Below are 25,264 nucleotides of genomic sequence, written 5' to 3'. Positions count from 1 at the left end.
AGGCGGGCGGTGGTTGCTCGGACATCACAGCCACAGTGGGGCTGGGGGCCGGAGGATTTCTGGGTCACTGTTCCCGAACCACACTGCCGGGGGCTGGACTGGGTTCGGGAGCCGCATCGCCTCCCTGGGACCTTCCCGGCTGCCTTCTGAAGAACTTGACCCCTTCTGGCGCTCCTCCGCGCCCCACCGGGACCCTAGCGCCAAATACCGCCCCACGGGCTGCCCGAAGGGTCCAGGCCCCATTGTCCCGGTCCCCACTGTGGCCACTGGCCCCTTGAGCGCCAGTTCTCCCTACTCCCCTTCCCAGGCAGGACCACCAACGCCTCCAGCAGCCGCTCTTCTCTTGTCTGGTCCGTGGAGGTGGTTGGTTACCATGGTGAAGCTCGCAGCCAAATGCATCCTGGCAGGTGAGTCTGAAAACTTGCGGGCGAATACAGTGTCCGAAATCCAGAGACTTCATAAATTGTTGAGAGCTTTTGTTCACGTAAATTATCTACCGTCTTTCCCTTTCTCTCTCTCAAAGGCGAGTTAATGCAATTACTGATATAGTAAATTCCATCAGGCATGGGATAATTATCTTCCAGAGCACACTTGTAGCTGCGGCTGGTTTCCTTCGCTCCCTGTCATACTCTGAGACCACCGTTACCAATTGGAGCTGTATTCAAGAGGAGCAGACTGGTTTTTAAAAAAAGCAGGCTAAGCACACCATAAGTGCTTCAACTAAACCATGTGCTGTACTCCAAAGTTAGGCATCAGTGACTTAGGTGGTCCTTACTTACGGGAATTTTTTTCCTTGACCCTATTCTTCTGAAAACAGGGATAGGAGACAGTAATGTCCAGCTGACCAGTGTTTGCAAAAATACCATGTATGTTGTCTTTAAGACCCAAAGTTATGGTTGCTGCCCCATAAGTTTGAGGACATAAATGTTGAATCCCCCAAAAGTGGGTATCTGTTTTGCTGACTGATACATCCCAAGCACCCAGAACATACAACTGGAACATAGGAAGTATTCAGTAAACATTTGTAGAATGAATGCATATGTGGCATGCATATTTATGGTGTTACTGCTCAATGTTACTCCAGGTAACATTTGCCTGGATTATGGACCTGGGACCTCAGAGCACAGATGTACTTTCCTGAGTCTTTGCTACATTGCCAGGCACATATATTTCATTTAACCCTTTCACAGTAGGTAGCACCCTGGAGCGGAGAAGGCGATGGCACCCTACTCCAGTACTCTTGCCTGGAAAATCCCATGGATGGAGGAGCCTGGTGGGCTGCAGTCCATGGGGTCACTCAGAGTCGGACACGACTCAGCGGCTTCACTTTCACTTTTCACTTTCATGCATTGGAGAAGGAAATGGCAACCCACTCCAGTGTTCTTGCCTGGAGAATCCCAGGGGCAGGGGAGCCTGGTGGGCTGCTGTCTATGGGGTCGCACAGAGTCAGACACGACTGAAGTGACTTAGCAGCAGTAGCAGCAGCACCCTGGAGTAGGGCTTCCCTGGTAGCTCAGCTGGTAAAGAATCTGCCTGCAATGCAGGAGACCCGAGTTCAATCCCTGGGTCGGGAAGATCCCCTGGAGAAGGGAATAGCAACCCACTCCAGTATTCTTCCCTGGAGAATCCCCATGGGCAGAGGAGCCTAGCGGGCTACAGTGCATGAGGTTGCAGAATCTGACACAGCTGAGCAACTAAGCACAGCATGGCACCCTGGGTTAGATGCTGAATTGTTCTGACCTCATTGAGGACTGAGATGAAGTCTGTTGCCCAAGGTCCTAGCCGGATTCCCACCCCCCAGATCTGCTCACCTCCATAATTCTTAACTTGTGTTACTGTTGAAACCTGTGACCTTTCCAGGTTTTTCTGACCAATTCAGGAAAGAAGCAGTGAGAGATTATATAGAGGAAAAGGAGATTATTTTCCTTAAATTCTTCTCTTTCAGACTGAAAGGGGTGGTGTTTGTAATGACTTTTCCAGTTTGGAAGTAAAAGAGTCACACAGAAAGATGACTGATCGAAGTCACTCAGATCATGCTGGAGCAAAAGAAATGAATGGTCTTCAAAAGCAGTGTCTAGTTTCCAGAGCACCAGCGGGGGCAGTATTGTGCAACAAAAATAATTCCACAGATTGGCTGTGTCCTCTTGGACAAAGCACTTCTCTGAGCCTCAGTCTCCTCATGGATAAGATGGAGATGTTTTTCTCTGAAGTTAGATTTTTTTTTTTTTAATGGGCTTCTCTCTCTGACTGTTCTTTCTCCTATTTCTTTTTTAAATCAACTTCTATCACGAGGCAACTTACTGAGCATCATCTTTGTGCCTGCGCTGTGCTATACCCTCAGCACAGGTCATCTCAACAGCTCTGTGGGGTCAGGATTATCGTCATTCTCCTCTACAGATGGGGCAGCTGAGGCCCAGAGAGGTTGGGGCATTTGCCCTGGGTCACACAGCTGGATTTGGCTGAGCTGGTATCTAGACCCAGGTATATCTGATTTCCAGGGCTTGTTCTTAGCCCCACAGGCTACCATCTCAGGCCTTGATTCTAGACTCCTTGTCCTTTATACTCACACTCTCAAATACTAGTTTTACCTGATTTCATCCATGGCCTTACAAGTTGTTCCTAAACTCCAACCTAGCCCTCAATCTGTAGCCTCTTTTTGAGGCCTTAAGAATATCTATCTCATCTTGGAAGTTTCCAGGGACAACAGACCTCAGTGCAGTGAATCGCTATGCACAGCCCATCTCCACCCCACCCCCACCACACGCACCTCCTCCCGCACTGACCAGTTGTTTAAATGGAGTCAATCTACGTCTGTTCTCTCACAGAACTAGCTACCAAAGGTCCTGATGACTCAATTCAAGTGCTTATTCAGTCCTCATATTTATTGAACACCTACTATGTGTAAGTCACCACACAAGGTGCACTGGGAATCTCAGGATGAACCCAGCCCACTCCCACACTGAAGGAAACCCTGGGTTGCACACAAACACTTATAACGCAGCAAATACCCTTTGTGTGCCAGCTCCCAGAGGCATACCTCAAGGCACGGCTGCTAATTGTGCTGCCTCAGATGAAGAGAGAAAGCAACACTTAACATTTATCTGTGTTTTATGTGCTTCCAGATCACTTAAATATTACTTAATATATGTCAGGCACTGTAGATGTTAACTCCTTAAATCCTCATAATGATTCTCTGAGATGGATATTGTTATTCCCCATTTTGGAGATGTAGCAACTGAGGCCCAGAGAGATTACAGAACCAAGGTCACACAGCTCATAAGCCTTGGAGCTGGAATCTGTGCCCTGAGTACCATGTACTTAGTGCCTCCTGACAGACATGGGGGTGATAATTGTGCCTCCCTGGAAGGTTGCTCTGACAAGTCTCATGCCACCAGCAGTGAGCCACAGTAGCCAGGCAGGTAAAGACAGGACCGAGGGATGACCTTCAGAGGCTGGTCATCAGAAGGACATTCTTTGAGCTTTGCCTGGCAGAAAATTGAGCGGGATTAGGATTTGTATTAGGGAGACCTAGAAGAAGATTTTCTTCGAGGAATTTTCAGGGAGTAAGAGAATAGGAGGGTAGAGCCCAGATCTTGTGTAAGGGATAGTCAGAGACAGGGTTGGAAGGTGGAGAAGGGTACACAGTGGAAAGCATCTTTGGACAGGCTCTGTGAGCACATCACCAGGGGAAAGCTCTGCTTTATGAAGGCCTGTCTGTTGATGCCAAACTCAGGGTGAAAGAAAAGCAGCAAGGAAAAACAAAAAGGAAATAGGGCCAACTGGGAAGTTTTTGCAGTCCAGATCTAGTCAAGAAAACAGAAGATACATTAGGCATTTCAGCAGAGAGGTTTTAATGTATGGAATTGGTTCATCGGGTGTCAGAGACTGAAAAACCCAGGAGACAACATTGTCATGACACTGAAGGGGTAGGTAGAGATCAGCGTTGTCAGAAACTTAAAGAAGAACCTCCCCCACCCCCCGAGCCAGGATCCAGATTTCCAAGGAGGGGACACTGCCCGGCTGGGGTGGTACCCAGTGTGTGATGTCAGCACTTGTCATAGATCACTAGGACCCATTGCCCACTAGCCGGGAGCTCAGTCCTGGGTTTAGGGAAAGACAAGTCCAGCCCATCCCAAGGGGCTTTGTCTTAAGATCACTTCTGTTACTGAGTGCTGCATGAGGTAGGGTCCAGGCAAAAGCTGAAACTGCACTCAGTGTCTAGATAGTGAGGATTTAGCATGGGATGTTCATTAAACACCTACTGGAGGGCGGGGAAGACAAATGGGAACAGCGAGGCAGCACAGAGGAACTGCAGGAAGGAGCCTCACCCCAGGGCTGCAGGAACAGAGGGAAGATGGCTGGGTATCAGAACCCCGAAGCTCAGAAGGGCCTTGGAATTGAGCTGCAGATCTCTGAGAAGGGGACCCTACCCACCGATGCTAATGTCTCTGAGGGGGTATACTCAGGCCGGCCCAGAAGTGCAGAACCACAAACAACACAACTGAGGCAGCAGCCGACCTCTGCTGCTGGGGTGAAGGCCATCACTAGGAGACTGCTAGGAGAAACTGCAAAAGAGGAGAAGGAGCAAGTCCCTCTTCCTACCCCCGACCAGCCTTCCACATTGGAAGAGTTCTTGAACTCACATTGGCAGAGCCTGACAGGAAGCCCCTGAGTGTGACAGGAAGCCCCTGGGAGACAGAGAAATGTGAGTGCGGAGCCCCAGCCCCCAGCATCACAAGGCAGACCACGGATGGGTGAGTTTGGGGCTGAGACAAGAGACCCAGTTGAAGTTCAAGGTAACTAGGGCAGTGTCAGCCCTGACAACAAAGGAAATTCGGGCTGGAGACCCAGTGAAGGATGTAAGGAATAAAGAGGAGCTGCCTGGGCGTGGGAGGAAGGAGGTGAAGACTTCAGAGGCAACTGTGGGTGAAGTCTAGGGACAGTGAGAGTGAATGGTGAACAGAACAATGAGACGGGGGCAGGACCACTCTGGCCCCAGTGTGGCTGTGGACACACTTGAGACTGGGTGAAGGCCCCACGTTGCAGTGAAGACACCCGCAGGTTGTTGGAAATGCAAAGCTTGGGAGATGGATTGTGGCACGTGAAGTAACAGCAAAGGTAGCAGGAGTAAATGGGACAGAGTGGATGGGGACTAAGGATGGATGCACAAGAATGTCCACATGGGGGAGGGGGAGGAGCAGCGGGAAGACCAAGCCAGTGCAGGCTCACCAGGGCCAGAGGGCTGCTCTGACCCTGGTGGAGGAGAAGGGATGCTCCTTCACGCTGACATCTTTCAGAGACGTTAAGGAGCATGAGGACTGAGGGAAAACCACTGAACTTGGCAATTACGAGGTCACAGGTGACCTTGCAGATGGCACCCTCTCCATCAAGCAGTGCACCCGTCGTCCCCTGTCCCCACCATCACCCCTGGGTTCAGCTTCCTCCAGGGAAGTCCTCCCTGCTGACGAAAGCCCTCATCAGCTTCTCTCCTCCCTGCGCCCTCAGACATCTTGGCTCTCAGCTTGCATTATTTGAACTTGCACTTGTCATCTTGTTGCTCTGCAAACGTGTTTATCGGCTGGCTCCCCTTGCTGCTCATGCTCAGATCCTTCCTTAGCCGACACTGGAGGTTTTCCAGAAGTATGGGGAACTCTGACTGACAGTTGGAAGCAAGATATATGAAATTAACCAGAACAAATCTGTGGGGAATTTCACAAGCGGGAGGAGTCAATTTCCAACTGGATGCAGAAACAAAATTGAAGTCGGGAGGGTGGATACAGTCATCTCCTGAAAGGCTGCAGGGATGAGGACCCGCAAGGGCAGTTTAGAAATGGGCCAGAAGGGTCCCTGAGCTCTAGGAGAGGGGTGGACTGGCAGAAAGAGTATGCTACTGGAATCCTAGGCAGATTACTTAGCTCTCTGAGTTTCAGTATCTTCATCTGTCAAGTAAGGGGCCTGGGAAGGAGTGAATGAGTTTGTATCAATGGGTCCATAATGGAGGCTCAACCCATGTTGGTTCCCTTCTAAGAAGTGGTAGCAGATAGAAAAGCAAGACCTCACTAGCTCATTCAGACCCAGAGAAGTCAACGTGAAAGGAAATGTCACAAGTAGTCAAGTAGTTGTCTCACATGAGGTGACAGAAGTCAAAACTGAAAAGTGAACAGAGCAGCAGGCTATCCAGGAGTCAAGTAAAAGGAACGTTGAGCCACCCATGATGTGGATTAAGGTGAGGATATGACATCAAAGGATGCAACTAAGAAGGCTGTGAGCTTGATGGCGATTTTGCTGAGGATCAAAGGGGTGAGAAAGCAGGAGACAGGTGTTCCGCCAAGGTGCTGGGTGATGGAGGGAGAGTCAGTGTGAAGCTCAAGGTGGAAAAGATCTTGCAAATGAAAACAGCGTGGTATCAAAGGAGGCCACGCAGAGCCACCGGTGGGGGTGTTGGGAGGGCACAGGGGAGTGAAGGATGAGCCCTGAGAGTCTCTAGCACCCCTGGGGGCCCGGGAGGAACTCCAGAACAAATTGCCCCTGCCACCTTTTGAAAGGTCCAGGTCTCAGACTTGAAAATGTGACATTAACTTTTAGTTTGGAGGTACCAATTTATGGGGCTGTCCACTGACAAAGTTGAGGAGATGGACCCGGTAGGTATAAGATAGACTTAGAGGAACCAGTGGCTGTTGCTGGAGGAACCAGTGGCTGTTGCCAGTAGACTTGGAGGAGAGGCCCTGGGAAGATGGGTCCACAGTGGTTGCAAATGGGTACCAGGAGGTGGAAGTGGAAAATGTCCTTTGGAAATGGGTTTCAGGTGGCACATGTAGTCCCTGACTCTCTGTCATAAATATGGTCCCACCTAACTCTCACCCCCTCTGCCCCTCAGTAATTATGCAGGATTCTAAGGATGAATGCTCTAGCTCAAAGTGGTTTAGTCACCTGAACCCATAAGTCTGTGCCTGGTCATACCTCCTTGCCTTCAAGTGTGTTAAGTCACTTCAGTTGTGTCCAACTCTTTGTGACCCTTTGGACTGTAGCCCACTAGGCTCCTCTGTCCATGGGATTCTCCAGGCAAGAATACTGGAGAGGGTTGCCATGCCCTTCTCCAGGGAATCTTCCTGACCCAGGGATTGAACCCATGTCTGTTACATCTCCTGCATTGGCAGGTGGGTTCTTTACCAGTAGTGCCACCTGGGAAGCTTTTTACCTTCAAGACTTCAAAGTAAATTCAAGTTTGTAAGGAACAGGTTTCCCCCATCAGGTATGTTTCAGTGGAAGAGTCTCAGTTCTGTTTCCAGTGCTCAGAAGCTCTCCTTCGACTCTGTTACCTTCTGGGTCCGTTTTTGCAGATGAAGGGATTAGCCCGGAAGAAATGAGGCTGGTTTGGAAAATGGGTCTCACAGACCCATTGCCCTGCCAGCAACCCCAGGGCAATTTCCCATGAGAATCAGGCACGTTTTCTCTGAGAACTCATTGAAGTTTTTCGGTTTCCAGACTAAGTTTCTGGAGTGGGAGATCCTTGAGTCAAATCAGCGTGAAAGCAGTGTTTTTCTTCTACTCTGACCTCACAGGAGACCCCACCGTGGGCAAGACCGCCCTGGCACAGCTCTTCCGCAGCGACGGGGCCCATTTCCAGAAGAACTACACCCTGGTGAGATGTGGGTGTCGTAGGCCTGGCAGAGGCTTAAAGAGAAGTGATCAGATAACCCTAAGGGAGTGACTTTCCCAGTGTCCTTAAGAAACCCTCAGAGACCTGACGAATGGCCACAAGCCACAGGGTGCAGAGCCGTATGGAGCAGACTAGCCTGTGGTCAGCTGGTCACCACATACAGCTTGCTCGTGGGCAGGGGGTTGGACGAGACTAGGTCCTCTCTGACTTATGCACAAGAAGTGAGCCCAGAACACACACCGGAGCCAGGGACACGCCTCCCAGGGTGGGGTGCTCTTCCTGACAACACACCCCGTGGGGCCCCCTGACGTGTGTGTTCTTCCTTTTCCTCCGCAGACAACAGGGGTGGATCTGGTGGTGAAAACAGTGCCAGTCCCTGACACGGGGGACAGTGTGGTGAGTGGTCCCCTTGCTCCCCCTGAGGGAGCTCAGTGCTGCCCCAGCTCTGCCTGCGGACTCCGGGGGTCACTGTCCTCCACTCTGGGAGAGAAGCAGCGCTATCCCTGGGGAACAGTGATTTCCTAGCTCTCACCTTCTGAGGGAAGGACTTCAGTGGAGAGACATAGGGCAGCTTTTTTTTTTTTTTTTAATTGGATGTAGTTGATAAAGTTGTATTCGTTTCAGGTATACAGCAAAGTGAATCATATATATATATATATACACACACACACACACATATATATCTCAGTAGTTGCTCAGTTGTGTCCAAGTCTTTGCGACCCCATGGACTGTAGCCCTCCAGGCTCCTCTGTCCTTGGAATTCTTCAGGCAGGAATACTGGAGTGGGTTGCCATGCCCTTCTCCAAGGGATCTTCCTAACCCAGGGATCAAACCCAGGTCTCCTGCATTGCAGGCAGATTCTTTACCATCTGAGCCACCAGGGAAGCCCCCATATATATATGTGCGTGTGTGTGTGTGTTATATATATACACTCTTTCAGATTATTTTCCCAATGGGCCATTATCGACTATTGAGTGGAGTTCTCTGTGCTATACAGTAGGTCCTTATTAGTTATCTGTTTTATATATAGTAGTGTATATGTGTCAATCCCAATCTCCCAATTTATCCCTCCCCCTGCCTGTCCCCTGGTAGCCATAAATTTGTTTTCTATATCTGTAACTTGATTTCTGTTTTGAGGATAAGTTCATTTGTACCCATTTTTTATAATCCACATTTAAGCAATATCATATGATATTTGTCTTTGACATAGAACAGTTTTAAGTAGCAATAGTTTTATTAAGCAAAACAAGAGTATCCTCTTGAGAAAGAACAGGTTGTTTGGAAATCAGAAGCAGCCCCTCAGTGGTGTACAGTTGGGGTCTTTAGAGTGGTGGTCCCTCGCTATGCCCTGCATCATCTGACTGACAAGTTGATTGACAGCTTTAGGTTCTAAGAATTTTTCTCCTCATGCACAGTCACCCATAAGCACCCAAGTGTAACCCACAGCAGGGGAGGGGGCAGAAAGTGCAGTGCTAATTTATTACAAATACAGCATAATGAACCCCTGGTTACTTTGAGTCACCATTTAGGTCTTGGTGTGCCTGTGCCAACCTGTGCTGGAGGTTTTATCTTGCTTAATTTTGCTAAGGCTGGAAATTTAGCAGTAGTCCTTGACTAGGAGAGGTGGTCAAGGACTAGGAGAAGAAGGATCTCTGGGCATGCTCTGGTCACCAGCGTCCAGGTGGGAGAAGGAAAGAGGATCATGTCCAGGATGGAGCAGGACCTCCTCACATCTGACTAGCTACCCAATAGTGCCAGGACTTGGTCTAGACCTGTCTGAGCATTTGGGAACAGGATGAGAGGGACATGGGAAGCACTGTAGGGAAGGGATGAAGAAGAGGAGGTGAGGCCAACAATTGCCAAAAGAAAAGAAGACTAGGAGCTCAGAGGTACATATTTCAGCTGTGACGTTGCCATGGCCAGGTTCCCTCCTGAAACAGTTAATTGTTGTTGTTCAGTCACCCAGTCCTGTTCAACTCTTTGCAACCCCATGGACTGCAGCATGCCAGGCTTCCCTGTCCTTCACTATCTCCCAGAGTTTGCTCAAACTCATGTCCATTGAGTTAACAACCAGGACCTAATTATATGACTGTCTCTACCATACCATAGTTTTGTAATGATTTGAAGAAAAGAATAAAGCAATATCCTGATTTTCAGTTAGCAAAAGTGAGGGGATATTTTGTAACAGTATTTGGTGACTTGGGCTGCCATATATTACGTTATTAATAAATAGAAGTCTATATTCAGTTAATAAAATCTATAGAGAAAAAGAAGAGGAAGTGAGAAAGACTGGACTCTGGACCTCACCCTTAGAACTTCCTGAGTATCAAAGTTCCTAACCCACATCTCTCTGTGGTAAAGCTCAACCCTTGAAATTGAATTCCAAGCTGTTACGTTTGCCTGTGGGCTTCCCTGGTGGCTCAGTGCTAAAGAATCAGCCTGCCAATGTAGAAGATCCCTGGGTCAGAAATATCCCCTGGAGAAGGAAATGGCAACCCCCTCCAGTATTCTTGCCTGGGGAATCCCATGGACAGAGGAGCCTGGCGGGCTACAGTCCGTGGGGTCACAGAAGAGTCAGACACGACTTAGCAACCAAACAATAATGTTTGCATGTACTTTCCTGGAGAGAAGGTTTAAGAATCGCCAGATTGTCAAAGCAGTCCATGAGCAAAAAGCAATTTTAAGTACCCGAGATGCAGTGAGAAGGGATAAAATGAACGCAGCTATCGCCAATGTGCAAAGCAGAGGATGCTGCTGACCTTCAGACAGCGTGTGCTGGTCACCAGAGCCAGTGGGAAATTACAGGGACACTGGGGGAGACTTCCTGGATGGCAGCAACGGGGAGGGGCTCTCACCTGTGCCGGCGAAGGTTGGGACACGGGCAGGAAGGGTCATCCTGAGCCCTCCGCCAGCATCAAGCCTCAGCTGTCCAGAACCCTGACAGACTGTCCTACTTTAAATGCCTTCCCCAGGCCTCCTCCGTGACCTCCTTTAAACAGGATCGTTTTTCAAGATTTGAAAATCAATTTGGTTAACAAAGTGCAGAATGACCTTTCGGAAACCAGAGCACTTGTCAGCCTGTTTAGCATTCTGTTCTGCCAGGTGGGGAGTCAGCTTGTTCCTGGTATTTTTGCACTCGGGGTTAGAAGAGGTGAGACGCCACCCAGAAGGGGCTGCTTGGGGTGGGAAACAATTGTACCTGAGTTCGTTCCTCTTGCCATCCTCTTCTGCCTGCAGAGGGCAAGAGATAAATGTATGTGCACGTGTGCATGCATGGATCACCCTGAAGGTGAGCAGGAGTCCTATCCACGGGTGCAGCCAGGGCTTTCCTCAACTTTCTGAGACCTGCCTTTCTGATTCCAGGAACTCTTCATTTTTGACTCGGCCGGCAAAGAGCTGTTTTCTGAAATGCTGGATAAATTGGCAAGTATCAGTCTTTTTTCTAACCTCCACCTCCCTCCAAAGATTTGCCCCTTAACAATGCCACTGCACTCTAGTCGCCAGGAAAGGTGACCATGGCAACACTCTTTAAGGGTCATTCCTCCCAACCTTGGGGCTTGTGGCCCCTTGGCAGGTAAAGCAGCTTTTGCTTGTGATTTGTGTTTGCCCCTCCCCCCAACTCTGGACTAGCTGGGCTCCCAATGTGCAGAGTACCCTCCAACTTTGGTGACCCTCTTCTCTTAGGCAACCCCCTCCTACGGATGTTTTTTTCAGTCCTCCTCCTGCACTAGTAGTAAAGAAGCTGCCTGCCAATGCAGGAGACTTGAGAGACTCAGGTTCCATCCCTGGCTGGGGAAGATCCCCTGGAGGAGGGCACGGCAACCCACTACAATATTCTTGCCTGGAGAACCCCATGGACAGAGGAGCCTGGCATATAGTCTATGGGGTCACAGATTCGGACATGACTGAAGCAGCTTAGCATGCATGCTACCTCCTAGGCCTGGAGCAAAGATTTCCTTCCCCACTAGGGGGTGCCCTCGAGGTCCCATAGCGTGACTCCCCTTCCAGTTCAGTTCAGTTCATTCAGTCATGTCCGACTCTTAACAACCCCATGGACTGCAGCACACCAGGCCTCCCTGTCCATCGCCAACTCCCAGAGTTTACCCAAACTCATGTCCATCGAGTCGGTGATGCCATCCAACCATCTCATCCTCTGTCATCCCCTTCTCCTCCAGTCTTCAGTCTTTCCCAGCATCAGGGTCTTTTCAAATGAGTCAGTTCTTCACATCAGGTGGCCAAAGTATTGGAGTTTCAGCTTCAGCATCAATCCTTCCAATGAATATTCAGGACTGATTTCCTTTAGAAGGGACTGACTGGGTCTCCTTGCAGTCCAAGGGACTCTCAACAGTCTTCTCCAACACCACAGTTCAAAAGCATCAATTCTTCAGCACTCAGCTTTCCTTATAGTCCAGCTCTCACATCCATACATGACCACTGGAAAAACCATAGCTTTGACTAGACAGAACTTTGTTGGCAAAGTAATGTCTCTGCTTTTTAATATGCTGTAGGTTGGTCATAACTTTTCTTCCAAGGAGTAAGCGTCTTTTAATTTCATGGCTATAGTCACTGTCTACAGTGATTTTGGAGTCCAAAAAAGAAAGTCTGTCACGGTTTCCATTGTCTCCCTATTTGCCATGAAGTGATGGGACCAGATGCCATGATCTTCATTTTCTGAATGTTGAGTTTTAAGCCAACTTTTTCACTCTCCTCTTTCACTTTCATCAAGAGGCTCTTTTGTTCTTCTTCACTTTCTGCCATAAGGGTGGTGTCATCTGCATATCTGGGCTTATTGATATTTCTCCCAGCAATCTTGATTCTAGCTTGTGCTTCATCCAGCCCAGTATTTCTCATAATGTACTCTGCATATAAATTAAATAAGCAGGGTGACAATATACAGCCTTGACGAACTCCTTTTCCTATTTGGAACCAGTCTGTTGTTCCATGTCCAGTTCTAACTGTTGCTTCTTGACCTGCATACAGATTTCTCAGGATGCAGGTCAGGTGGTCTGGTATTCCCATCTCTTTCAGAATTTTCCACAGTTTTTTGTGGTTCACACAGTCAAAGGCTTTGGCATAGTCAGTAAAGCAGAAGTAGATGTTTTTCTGGGACTCTCTTGCTTTTTTGATGATCCAGCAGATGTTGGCAATCTGATCTCTGGTTCCTCTGCCTTTTCTTTTTTTTTTTGGTTTTCACGCATTTATTGGGGCCATCGGGGCGGGGGCTGCTCCCTGTCAACAGAGGCGTTCACAGTCTCTTCAGCCACTCCAGGCTTGGGCCCTGGGGGTCCTGGGGGTGGCTGGGCACGTCGGGCATGTTCCCGTCGTCTCGGAGGGGCACTGGGTAGTTGTAGGGTGTGGCCCGGTTGATCATGAGCGAGTACTTGGTGTAGGGGCTGAGTGTGGGCAGGATTACAGCGAGGCCCGCAATGGCAAAGGATGCCACTAGCACCGGTTCCTTGGCCCAGACATTCTTGAGGAAGGCTGCGACTCCTGTAAGGATGGGTGAGGAGGGTCACCCTCGAACTTGATGCCCCCGGTGACCTCTATTCCTCTTCCGTCAGCACCGCCCTGGAGGAGCCCCCTCGTAACCTCCGCACCCCTCTCCGGCCCAGACCCCACTGGCTCCACAGGGGCTCCGCGTTGCCCTAACCGCTGCACCACCCGGGGCTCCTAGAACCAGCTTCACGCGCCGGCCCTCTGCCTTTTCTAAAACCAGCTTGAACATCTGGAAGTTCACCTACTGTTGAAGCCTGGCTTGGAGAATTTTGAGCATTACTTTACTAGTGTGTGAGATGAGTGCAATTGTGCAATAGTTTGAATATTCTTTGGCATTGCCTTTCTTTGGGATTGGAATGAAAACTGGCCTTTTCCAGTCCTGTGGCCACTGTAGAGTTTTCCAAATGTGCTGGCATATTGAGTGCAGCACTTTCAGAGCATCATCTTTTAGGATTTGAAATAACTCAACTGGAATTCTATCACCTCCACTAGCTTTGTTCGTAGTGATGCTTCCTAAGACCCACTTGACTTTGCATTCCAGGATGTCTGGCTCTAGGTTGGTGATCACACCATCATGTTTATCTGGGTTGTGAAGATCTTTTTTGTACAGTTCTTCTGTGTATTCTTGCCACCTCTTCTTAATATCTTCTGCTTCTGTTAGGTTCATACCATTTCTGTCCTTTATTGTGCCCATATTTGCAAGCCCACCCCATCTAGGTTTGCTCTGGGACCCGCCCCTGCTGCCCAGGCTCCTCCAGCCCGAACAGCGTTCCTCTTAGGATCCAGTTTGCTGTACCTTCCAAGGTAACAGTTCTGCTAATCTGGGCCAGTGAGCTAATTAGAAGGTTTGAGATCTCCAGAGCCCCTGCCTTTCCAAGAAGAGCTACATTTTAATAGAAATTTTTGCTGCCCCCCTCCTTTTTTTTTTTTTTTTTTCTTTTTTTTTGTCTAAGAGAAATAGATCTAGTGATGGTAATTTCACACAGGGCTGGACTCACGCATGAGTTCTTGGTGTTTTACCACGTGCCTACGTAATGGCCAGCGCTGCCTGGCGGAGGGGATAAAGTGTCTGGGGACGTCAGGGCCACCTGCTGCCCATCCTGGGTCCACTCACTGAGGCCTGGAAGAAGAAGGTCTCTCCTGCATGCTCACAGAGGTGGTCAGTGTGGCTTCAGCTAGACTTCTTGAATTAGTCTGTGAAGTGAAGGTGCAAGGGCATCATCAATTTAGTCTAAGTTCCTCCCATCCTAGAGGCCTGCAGAGCCAATTCCAGGCTGACCTTCCAAGGACAGCTAAAAGGAAAAGGCTTCTCCCTCACACCTTTGGAGGTGATAACACCTTAGAAATAAACCGGTCTCTAATTGTGCATAATGGGGGTCCCCAGAGACCAGGACGAGTATCAGCGCGGTCCCATAGCCTGTGCCAGGCAGCAGGTTGGCCCAGGACTCTGAGCAGCCCCAGAAGGTGCCGGCTCCTGAGAGCTTAGCCTTGGTTCTTAATTGGGACCATGAACCCTGTACAGTGGCCGATCTGGTTTGGATTAGGGCTGACATACTGCTGGAGAAGCAGAACATACCCTTTGCATTTTAAAAAGCCGACCCTTATTAAGAAGATGTTAGCAAACCACCTTCCAGCAACTGGCTAATGAAAAAAAAGGATGCGCTTTCAGGCCTGCAGAGCAGAAAAGCACATCAACTTGCATAAGAGTGGGCCCTCGATGAGAACAAGTAGCAGAATGAGTTCATGGAACCGAGGCAGACAAAGCGTTTCTGGGTAGAGAAAGGCATCAGCTCCACCCTGGTGTTTGAATCCCATGTGACCTGGGCAAGTCAGTTACCCACTCTGAACTTACTACCTTCAGCTACATGATAGGGATCTTCAGACCAGCCCTGCAGAGTTGGGAGGTTTCATAGTGACACACAGAAAATGCCCAGCAGAGAGCCTGGCATGGATTCAAGCTCTCGCCATCATGGTCACTGCGCAGGCCTTCCCATTCATACCTGTGGATAAATCGTTTTCATCCATGGGTGTGGCTCAGTTTTCTGGCTCATATCCCCTTTTGGATTTTTCATTTCCCTGCACTCACGTGTCCCTTCCCTTAGAAGGCCACATTGCCTCCCCGCCTAGAAGTCACTTTCTCTGTCAGTGACGTGTTCGAATCCTGTCTGCCTTGCCTAGTGGGAGAGTCCCAATGTCTTGTGTCTTGTCTACGATGTGACCAACGAGCAGTCCTTCACCAACTGCAGCAAGTGGCTGGAGAAGGCTCGATCTCAGATTCCAGGGACCACCCTCCCAGGTAAGAGCTGCAGGCATCCAGGGTTTCCAGCAGCTCCTCTGTCCTTCAAATTCAAGGGCACAAGGTCACTGCAGAGGTACCTGTGGGTGCAAAAACAAGATGCTCTGGGCTTTGGGTGTAGCAGTCTGGACTATACCCTGGCTCTGCCCCTTTGGAGCCCTTGCAACCTCAGTAAGTTGCCACACCTCTGAGTCTGTAAAATGGACCTGGTGATGCCCATCTGGCAGGGTTGTGGAGCAACTCAAACATACTAAGGGGAAGGTGTTGGGATATGAATGCGAGTTGTTTCTGGAAGGCTCACCCCAGGGAAACAGCCCTCATTTTCTCCTGTATGTGGGGCACCAGGAAACATGCAAGGCCCGCTGTCACTTCTGAATGCTCTCAATCAGTTTATTTCTCATCCCTATGTGAGATCAACAAATTCTCCTCATTAGAGACCAAGGAAAGCAATCTCCAGAGGCAGGCTCAAAAATTAGCTGCAGCGGATACAGCTGGCAACAGAACTAAATTACCTCTGCATCCCTGACTCCAAGCCCAGCCCTCAGATTAGTATTAATGACCGTTTTGAAAGTTTGCTCCATGCGCTAGAAATGATCACAAATGCTCACATCGGTTTGGTCCTCGCCTTCACAGCACTCGGAGCCTTAAGGAGACAAGGCAGGCAGGTACCTTCAAGATCTAGAAAAGGGGTTGAACAAAAACTGCAGGTGGAAGGGCATGCTGCCCACTCTGCCTCGGCCCCTGGGGCCCAGCGCAGAGTCTGCTGGTGCTCACCACCTGGGGTCAGACGGCCTCTCTCAGATGACATTTCACACCCCTCAGAAGTAGGCTGCTTGCTGTTTTTTCTCTCTAGCTGTCCTCCCAGACAGCCATGGTTATAATGTGATGCTCTGATTGTCTCTTTCGAGTAGGTGTGCTGGTGGGGAACAAGACAGACCTGGCTGGCAGGCGAGTGGTGGATGTGGCCCAGGCCCAGGCGTGGGCACTGGGCCAAGGCCTGGAATGTTTTGAAACATCCGTGGTAAGTACCGCTGCTTGCGCCATAGCCCCAGTCTGCAGCAGGGCCTTGGCTGGAAGCAGTTTTTCACGTGACCTTGCGTGCATCAAGTTGTTACCACACCATACGCAGATTTGGAGCTGATGTTACATCCTTCGCCTGAGATCTCATCTCAATATAGCAAGAGTCACTCGTGTGTTACAATGAAGCAGATCAGCCAGCCAGCCCTGGGAAAAGCTGGATACCAGTTAGTAAGGAATACAAACGTGTTGTGTCCAGCCACAGTGCCGCCGGACGTCTGCAGGAGGCACGTGGTTATGGCGTTGTTGGCACATTATTTTATAGGCCCTCAGAATCAGTCCCCTGATCCAGGAGCTGTCCCACACTTCCTACTTCCTGATGGGGTGACGATGCACCAGGACTGGGACCCCTGACTTCTGGTTTCCCTCACTGCTCCCAGTCGCCACCTTGCTGCAGCCCCAGAGTGACTCCAAGCCACAGGAGCCCTCAGGAATTGGGACAGAGTGGTTTGTTCCCAGCACTTTCAATGCGAGATATCATGATTTTGGCGTGTTCACAGTGTCACGTGAAGCCCCTCCTGTATGGGGAGTTCTGAGTTCCCAGCCTCCCTGCAGCCAGGGTGCAGGCATGTGACCCAGGCTATACCAGTTGGATGAACGTTTGTGCGATGATGGCAGGGAATCAAGTGAACACTGCCCCCTGCAGGAGCCACCCAGAAACATCCACTTCAGAGCCAGTAGGGGCCAGGGGCCAACCCCTTCCTGGGGCTCCTGGGTAGACTCGCCACGCCTGGCACAGCCTGAAACATCCCTAGTGGTCATTTGGACCTCACTCCCGGCCCTGTGGCCTCCGGCCTTGATTCTTTGGTTCTCTCAGAGTCAGTGGGCTACTTAATAAATAGCCCTGAGGTCGTTTTCTGCTCAAACTCCACTTAAGTTACAGGTACTCTTGTTGCATCTACAAAACTCGATGAGTGCTGCTGTTCAATTCCTATATGGCGGTGAACTGTTTTTTTTATTTAGCTACATCGGGTCTTGGTTGTGGTACATGTTGCACTGTCATGCGGATCTTCCATGGTGGTACACAGACTCTCCAGTCGCAGCACTGCGGTACGTGGGGGTCTTTGTTGCACTGTCACGCGGGATCTTCCGTGGTGGTACACAGACTCTCCAGTCACAGCACGCAGGCTCGGTAGTTGCAGGGTGCAAATTTAGTTGCCCTGTGGCATATGGGATCTCAGATCCCCAACCAGGGGTCGAACCTGCATCCCCTGCATTGCAAGGTAGAGTCTTAGCCACTGGGCCACCGTGGAAGTCCCTGGATGTGAACTTCTTAAACACCCCAAAGCAGCATGCTTTCCTTAGGGAAAGTATAGCAAGTAAAATCGGGTGCTCTGTCCTCTGATGGTGAATAGAAGCCCTATCTGTGGGCCCCTTGAGTGTTATTTAACCTTTTGTGCCTCAGGTTCCTCACCTATTAAATAGGGATGATAAAATATATTCCTCATTGAGTAATAAATATGAGAATTAAGTCAGATGGTGAATATAAAAACACTTAGCACAAAATCTGGGGCACAGTAAACGCTCTGTCAATATTAGCTTTTTTTAAGTATAACTATTCCCCCCAGTAATCTCATTTATACTATTATTACTCACCAAATCTTTGTATTCCTAGACTGTACGGAGGTAAATGTCAGTCTTGCCTCTGGTCCAGTAATCATAAATGCTGCATTAATGAAGTTCCAGTTAGTGAGCTTTTACTGTATGGAGGGTTACCCATGTTGTACGCAGCACGCCTTTGAGCAAAGCAGTAACTCTTCCACCCACAGCAAACAATACTTCATTTTCCCTCCTCCTCCACTCACATTCATGAAATTGCCTCCTCACCCTAATATCCCACGTTCTCTGGAATTCTTGATAGAACTCAGAAATTAACCTTCACTCCTAGCTTTCATCACGAGAGGCCACTGGGCTGGACGTTCAAGCTCTGGTCAGGTGTTCGCCTCTGCACGATTGAAATGGGCGGGTGTAAATGATGTCTGGGGAGGCTGCGGCTCACACTTGATATTAACCGTGCAGGTTAACTAGTCCCCCCTGAGCTGATGCCAACGAAGCACCACCAGCAGCGCGGTTAAGAAAGCTGTAATTAAAAAGGAAATACAACCAAATGCCATTTGAGACTTAGCCAAGCCCATCTCTTCCTCTCTTCTTACTAAATGCAGCCACAGTTGTCTTACATGGCCATTTATTTTGTTTTATTTTTTATTGGAGTGTATTTGCTTTAAAATGTTGTGTTAGTTACTGCTGTTTGATTTTCTTTTTTCTTTATAGTTCCATCTTCACAACATACTCATTTTAAAACGGGGGGTTTTGTACCCTTTGATCACCTTCACCCCTTTCTCCTGCCCCCACCCTCACTGCCCCTGGCATCCACCAATCTGCTCTGTTTCTGAGTTGTCTTTTGTTAGATTCCACTTATAAGTGACAACATAGCAATATTTGTCTTTCTTGTCTGGCTTATCTCACTTAGCATAATGCCCTCAGGATTCATCCACGTTGTCACAAATGGCGGAATGTCCTTCTCTTTTGTGGCTGAATAATATTCCTCTGTGTGTGGCCCGCATTGCCTTTATCCACTCATCAGTGTACACTTATGTTATTTCTATGTTGTGACTGTTGTCGTGGATGAAGAAATCTCTCCAAGATAGTGCTTTCATTTCCTTGGTTACAGACTCAGAAGTGGGTCTGAGTCTGAATCACATGCAACTCTATTTTTAATTTTTGAGGAACCTCCATCCTGTTTTCCACACTGGCTGCACCAGTTTTCATACCCAGCAACAGTGCACACGGCTTCCCATTTCTCCACATCGCCACCAACACTTGTTATCTCTTGTCTTTTTGATGATGGTCATCTTCACAGGTGTGAGGTGACATAATGTGGTTAATTTGCATTTCCCCGATGGTTAATCATGTTGAGCGCCTTTTCATATACTTGGTGGTCCTTTGAATACCTTCTTTGGAAAAATATCTGTTGCTGATCCTTTGCCCATTTCTTTCCATCATAGTATTTATGTTTTTGCTGTTGAGTTGTACGAATTCTTGTGTGTTTTGGATGTTAATCCTTTATCCGATGTGTGGCTTGCAAGTACGTTCTTTCCTTCCGCAGGTTGCCTTTGCATCTGCTGATGGTTTCCTTGGCTGTGCACATGCTCGTTAGTCTGCTTTGGTCCCACTTACTGATTTGTGCCTTCGTCGCTTGTGCTTTTGCTGTCATATTCGTAAAACCATTGCCAAAGCCAGTGTCGAGGATCTTTTCCCCAGTGTTTTCTTCTAGGAATTTTATGATTTCATGTCTGTAATTCATTTTCAGTTAATTTCTGTGAGTGGTGCCAGTTAGGGTTCTAGTTTCATCCTTTTGCATGTGAATATCTGGTTTTCCCAGCACTGTTTACTGAAGGGACTGTCTTTTCCCCTTTGAGTATTCTTGACTCCCCTGTCAAATATTAGATGGCCATATCTGTATATGGTTATATCCAGGCTCTCAGTTCTGTTCCATTGCTCTTTGTATCTGTTTTTAATGTTAGTGTCATATTGTTTTGAATACTGTAGCTTTGCAGTATGGTTTGAACAGGAACTATGATGCCTCTAACTTTGTTCTTTCTCAGGATTGCTTTGGCTATTTGGGATCCTTTGTGGTTCCTCTTTGACTTCCTGACACCCCTCAATATTTGGCCTTTTCACACCAAAAAAACTTAAAGCATTTCTTTAAGCAGAAGTTAAAAAATTTTAATGCATTGTTTACTGCTCTAAGAAGTTGGGCAATACTAAATAAAAGAAAGTTCAAGAAAGATCCATAGGGATGGCTCCTCTTGCAGAAAGAAGAGAGGAGGGGAACTGGTGTTTGCACCGTGTACCAGGTGTTTTGCACACATTATCTATTTGGGCTTCCAGCAGCCCTGCTGCTCTCTTTATCTCACTGTTGACAGACTGAGAAAGACTGCGTAGCTTTCTCTGGTCACCCAGCTAACAAGCATAGAACCAGAACTAGAACACAGCCCTGCCCAGCTCGATAACCTTCTCGAAGGGGCTATGGCCTCCCACAGAGCCCACTCTGGGAGTCTCTAGGGGGAGAAGAAATGGCAACCCACTCCAGTGTTCTTGCCTGGAGAATCCCAGGGACGGGGGAGCCTGGTGGGCTGCCGTCTATGGGGTTGCACAGAGTCGGACACGACTGAAGTGACTTAGCAGCAGCAGCAGCAGCAGCAGGGGGAGAATTCTAGGTCAGATTAAGCACTAGTCTGACCCTGCTCTAAGGATTCTTCATGCAAAGCAGACCTACTCTACAGGTGTCCAAAGATGTCCGTGAGACTATGATTTGTCATTTAACAAAAGGACTCCTGTCATTGGCAAGCCCTCCTAGTGCATTTGGAAAATGGTTCCGTTTACATCTGCTACTTCAGGAGCACTCCATGTGTATAAAAAGGCTTGCCTCCATTGAATTCCCTACTTTTTATGTTGCGTTTTCCCTAAGATCTAGCTTTTAAGAGCTTTCAGGTTCATTTAGAAATCCTCGAGTGTGTGCTTTGCCGGCCTCATTCTCTTCCCATTTGACACTTAACTACATTTTCAACCGAGGTAATGTTTTGCTGTTTGACATGTCCTAGGATGTTACACTCTGTACAACCCAAAGCACCTTGCAGATACAACTGAGTTATTCCTCTTGGTCTTGCTGGAGAGTGACAGCCTTCCGGTCCTTGGTAGTTGTGAACTTAGTATCGACACTTGTCTGGGCCGCCAGCAGTCCTCTCATTCCTCAGCCCCCTCTCCACACTGACACCTCTGGTTCTTCTGCTGGTGACTTGTCTCTTCTACCTTGGGACTTGCCTTCCCGGAAAGTCCAGTAACTTTCTCTGCAGGATCTGGTTTCACATACCTGTTTCTGTCACCCTGTCTGGCAGAGTGGAAAGGCTGCTCTTCTCATACTTGGAGCCTCTGAATTATAGACTGGGCTCTGCCTAAGCCAGCTGGGCCACTGCACGCCTGGCACCCCAGACCACTGTAGAACAGAGGCTCTGAGCTTGATAACGTTGTTACATACTTTGGTTTGGAAATCCTTCCATTTTAGTGGGACTATTTCATTGTCTCTTCTCAAGACTGCACTTTTGCCAGCAGGCAAGGATTGTCTGAAAACAAGTACTCATGAATTCATAGTTTGAGCTACTGTCTTGAAAGTAGTGGGTGCTTTCTTCTGCCAACTTATTTCTTTAAAAAAAATTTTTTTTAAATACTCATGGGCACACACATAGAGAGTGACTGCTGCTGCTGCTGCTAAGTCACTTCAGTCATGTCCGACTCTGTGCGACCCCATAGATGGCAGCCCACCAGGCCCCGCCGTCCCTGGGATTCTCCAGGCAAGAACACTGGAGTGGGTTGCCATTTCCTCCTCCAATGCATGAAAGTGAAAAGTGAAGTGAAGTCGCTCAGTCGTGTCCGACTCTTAGCAACCCCATGGACTGCAGCTTACCAGGCTCCTCCGTCCATGGGATTTTCCAGGCAAGAATACTGGAGTGGGGTGCCATTGCCTTCTCCTATAGAGAGTGACAAATGATAGCTAAGTGGAGAGAGTATCATTTTCTTTCCCCCAGAGCTTGTCATGCTCACCCTATAGGGCAGGTTCTTCCCACAGGATGGAGAAAATCTAGGGCAAGTTCCAGAACTTTAATCTCTCAGATAATAAAAAATCCTTTGGGCACCTTTAGTCACAAAATTATTCATTGTTTCAGTTATAAAAGTAGCCAGTCCTGAGTGACTGTCAAAATTCTTGATTTAAAGTCAGCTCCACCCCCTGAGCCTGCTGTGGGAAGCAGGACTGGGCTTCTGCGTCTGTGTTTCTACACCTGTGCTTCCCCTCCAGCTCTCTTTGCTGGGACCTGTTCTGGCCCCTCTGGACTTGCCAGGTGTCTGAGATGCCCTCCCTACCCACATAGGGGGCGCTCGCTCACCTGCAGCTTCCGCCTCACAGGTGACACCTGCTCACCTTTCCTGCAACCTCCGTTCCAGGCCATCCATTGGTGGTGGAACCCATCACCCTCCTGGGGGCTGTCCCCGGGAGGTCCCTTTAGGACAGCTTCACACTGGGTTCTTGCAGGGCCTTCTGCTGGTCCAGGGAAGCACGGCTGCAACCCCAGTTTGACAGAGGAGGTAGTGCAGACAGTCTTTCCTGTCCTGCTCAGCCATCCAAACAGCCAGCCCCAGCCTCACCTCAGTGCTTTCCAAGCCTGGGCCCAGCACCTTCCTAAGTCCCTGGGCTGTAGGCTTCTCTTGGGACCCTCCCACTGACCTCAGGGTGAGGGAAAAGAGAAGCGCCCACATTCCATCCTTGGGGAAATACCACAGCACACACACACCCCCGCCTCCATCCTGCTTGGTCCTCCCTCCAGAGCATGCCATCTGTTGTTTTGCTTTGACCTCTGGGACCTCAGGCAAAGCTAAGTAAGAACGAGTCTCGTTTTGATGTCCTGTCACACAGAGTGAGACTAGCTAAAAGCACAGGCTCTGTGGGAACATGTCTAGGTTCAGACCCAGCTCCATCACAGGCAAGTGTGTGGCTTTCGGCAAGCCATCTTCATCTCTCTGCATTTCAGCTGCCTTCTTGTAAAACGGGCGGAACCGTAGTAGCTGCCCCGAGTGCTGGGAAGAAGAGGTTGGGTCACAGGTCGGAGCGCCTGATGGGAGGAGGGGATGGGGAATGCCAGCTGTCTGTGACATCCCTAAAGCCAGCCAACCCTTCTTCAACTTGTCTCTCCAGAAGGAGATGGAAAACTATGAAGCCCCCTTCCATTACCTGGCCAAGCAGTTTCACCACCTGTACCGGGAGAAGCTGGAGGTTTTCCAGGCGCTGGTGTGAGAGGCTGGCCATACCGTTCCCTGCGGTGGAACCCAGCCCTGGGCTCCGTCTCCTCAGAAGATGGGAGAAGGTGGAGCTGCCTGGCACTTCCAGTCTATTGTGACAGCTTTAAATAAAAGGAGAAAATGGAAAAGCAGCAGCTCGTTCCGTTCTTGGCCAGGGCAGCCCTGGAGCCATTTTACACATTGGCCGCTGCTCCCAGAGTAGCACCAGAGCCTCCAGTGGTGGCAGCTGGCCCTTGGGACAGTGGGCATCCTGCCCTCCCCGAAGGACACTCCCCAACAAGAGCCCACCCACAATTTGCCACAGTCGAGATGCTCAGCTTGGAAGTTGCCGCCTGGCCGCGAGGCTGATGGCCCTCTCCTTGTTCTAACAGACTCAGCTTTGCTGTCTGTCTGCCCGCTTTCCAGATGCCAGAGCTCCCTGGTGATGACTACTGTCCCTGGCAAAATAGTGCCCTCTGCCGGCCGCCCTGGGTGCCTCTTCTTGATAAAGACCCAGCCCCCTCCCAGCTGCCAGGAACCCTGAGCACCCAGGGAGCCAAGAATGAGGCCACTTTCCTTTAATGACCCCGCCTCTCAGCGAGCCGGGCAGCAGTCGTAATTCTTTGCACTGAGCTTGACTGTTTTCCATCCTATCTCTGCTGCCAGATTAATCTTCCTAAAACACCACTTTCATCATTTCACTCCCCTGATTAAAGACCCACGCAAATTCCTCAGTGCCTCTTACATCAGGGCTATGGGCCGAGGTCTGGTATCACAGCCCACCTCCGACTGTCACCCTCACACCGGAGTCTTGGCTTCTTTCTGTTCCAGTGCCCCAGAGGGTCATAGGCCTCCTTCAGTCCCCCACTGGGTGGGAGTGGAGATGTCCAAGCACTGGCTTTGCGGGTAAACAGACCTGGGTCTGTCCCAGGGATAGAGATGAGAATGGAAATTACTCTCATTCCTGTTTATGACCTGCCATGTCTCTACATGAGCTGAGCATGTTACACGTACTAGCTAATTTAAAATTCACAACGTGGAGTCTTTTTCCCACTTTTACAAATGAGGAACCGAAGTCAGGATCACAGACTCCAGAGCCCGGCGCACAGCGGCCACCCTCTCCTGAGTCCACCTGAGCTTGACCAGGAGTAGGAGGCGGTGATGGCTAGGCTGCCCCTGAAGGTTATTTCAGAATAGCATGTGAAGGGCATCTGACACAGTGCCCACCACCTCAGGCCCCTTCCTCCCCGTCCTGTTACCTCTCAGCACAAACTCACTGTAGCCACAACCGTCCTCCCACCAAGACATCCTTTCAGAGGGTAGGGGCCTGCGATGTGCCAGACATTTCTCTAGGCACTGGTCATTTCAAGCTGTTGGTCTTTTGGCCCATGTTGCAAGGATGGGAAGATCTACAATAAACAACCAAGGAGACATGGAGGGGACGTTTCCAGTTGCTCCAAAATTCATTACCCAGACCCACAGCTGTGGCCAAAGATGCTAAGAAACCCACTTCCTAAAGAGATCACAGAAGGTTGGAGCCAGGCAGCTTCCTCAGGGGTGTCCTGGAGGTGGCAGAACTGGCCCTGCTGCCAGGAGCCACTCCAGCCCCTCAGCTCCTCGTTCTTTCCTGTTTACATTAGAACCTCAAGTCGTTTAGAGGAGGAGGCAGTGAGAGTGGATGGTGTTGGTGAATGGGTACCACTCCCTCTCCAGCCCCACCCCCAGAACTAGGCAAAGGAGACCCCCCACCACCCAGGAGAATCCTAAATCCAGACAGAGGATGCTGCCCAGAAGAGGAGGCTGACATCTTGCTCCCCAGCTGCATGCTTGCGGAGCTGCAGGAGCCTGGTGCCAGCTGCAGGGATGGGCTGTTGAGGGCGTCCTTGGGGGAGTTTGGCACGCAT

At 49.5% G+C, this 25,264-nt stretch overlaps 2 protein-coding genes across 3 annotated transcripts; one reads left to right on the top strand and one right to left on the bottom strand.

The window, feature by feature from the left end:
• On the top strand, positions 1 to 23,509 carry IFT27 (intraflagellar transport 27). Of its 2 annotated transcripts, XM_024992217.2 has the most exons (8): positions 1 to 407; positions 7,563 to 7,642; positions 7,997 to 8,056; positions 11,024 to 11,083; positions 15,335 to 15,452; positions 16,364 to 16,473; positions 17,493 to 17,579; positions 23,278 to 23,509. In XM_024992217.2, exons 1-8 carry the CDS (start codon positions 374 to 376, stop codon positions 23,374 to 23,376), a joined length of 648 nt encoding a protein of 215 aa, XP_024847985.1. In that variant the 5' UTR covers positions 1 to 373; the 3' UTR covers positions 23,377 to 23,509. The 2 variants fall into 2 exon arrangements, with proteins under 2 accessions (XP_024847985.1, NP_001069913.1); NM_001076445.1 differs by lacking the exon at positions 17,493 to 17,579 and having other exon boundaries at positions 24 to 407; positions 23,278 to 23,504.
• On the bottom strand, positions 8,876 to 13,172 carry LOC101906363 (NADH dehydrogenase [ubiquinone] 1 alpha subcomplex subunit 3; the record flags this gene model as incomplete). The annotated part of the gene is made up of 1 exon (XM_059887241.1): positions 8,876 to 13,172. A coding segment is annotated over one exon (267 nt), but the record flags the coding sequence as incomplete, so codon positions are not given.
• Positions 23,510 to 25,264: the final 1,755 nt, after the last annotated feature.

Source organism: Bos taurus, chromosome 5 (genome assembly GCF_002263795.3).
Source record: "Bos taurus isolate L1 Dominette 01449 registration number 42190680 breed Hereford chromosome 5, ARS-UCD2.0, whole genome shotgun sequence".
Lineage (NCBI taxonomy): Eukaryota > Metazoa > Chordata > Mammalia > Artiodactyla > Bovidae > Bos > Bos taurus.
The sequence above is the reverse complement of the archived record's forward strand: the minus strand, read 5'-3'. Positions and strand labels throughout refer to the sequence as shown.

Coding starts and splice junctions, on each gene's coding strand:
- IFT27 (XM_024992217.2), top strand. CDS start 374: ATGGTGAAGCTCGCAGCCAAATGCATCCTGGCAG. Junction 7,643..7,996: donor TCCAGAAGAACTACACCCTG/GTGAGATGTGGG, acceptor TTTCCTCCGCAG/ACAACAGGGGTGGATCTGGT. Junction 17,580..23,277: donor TCTCCAGTCGCAGCACTGCG/GTACGTGGGGGT, acceptor TTGTCTCTCCAG/AAGGAGATGGAAAACTATGA.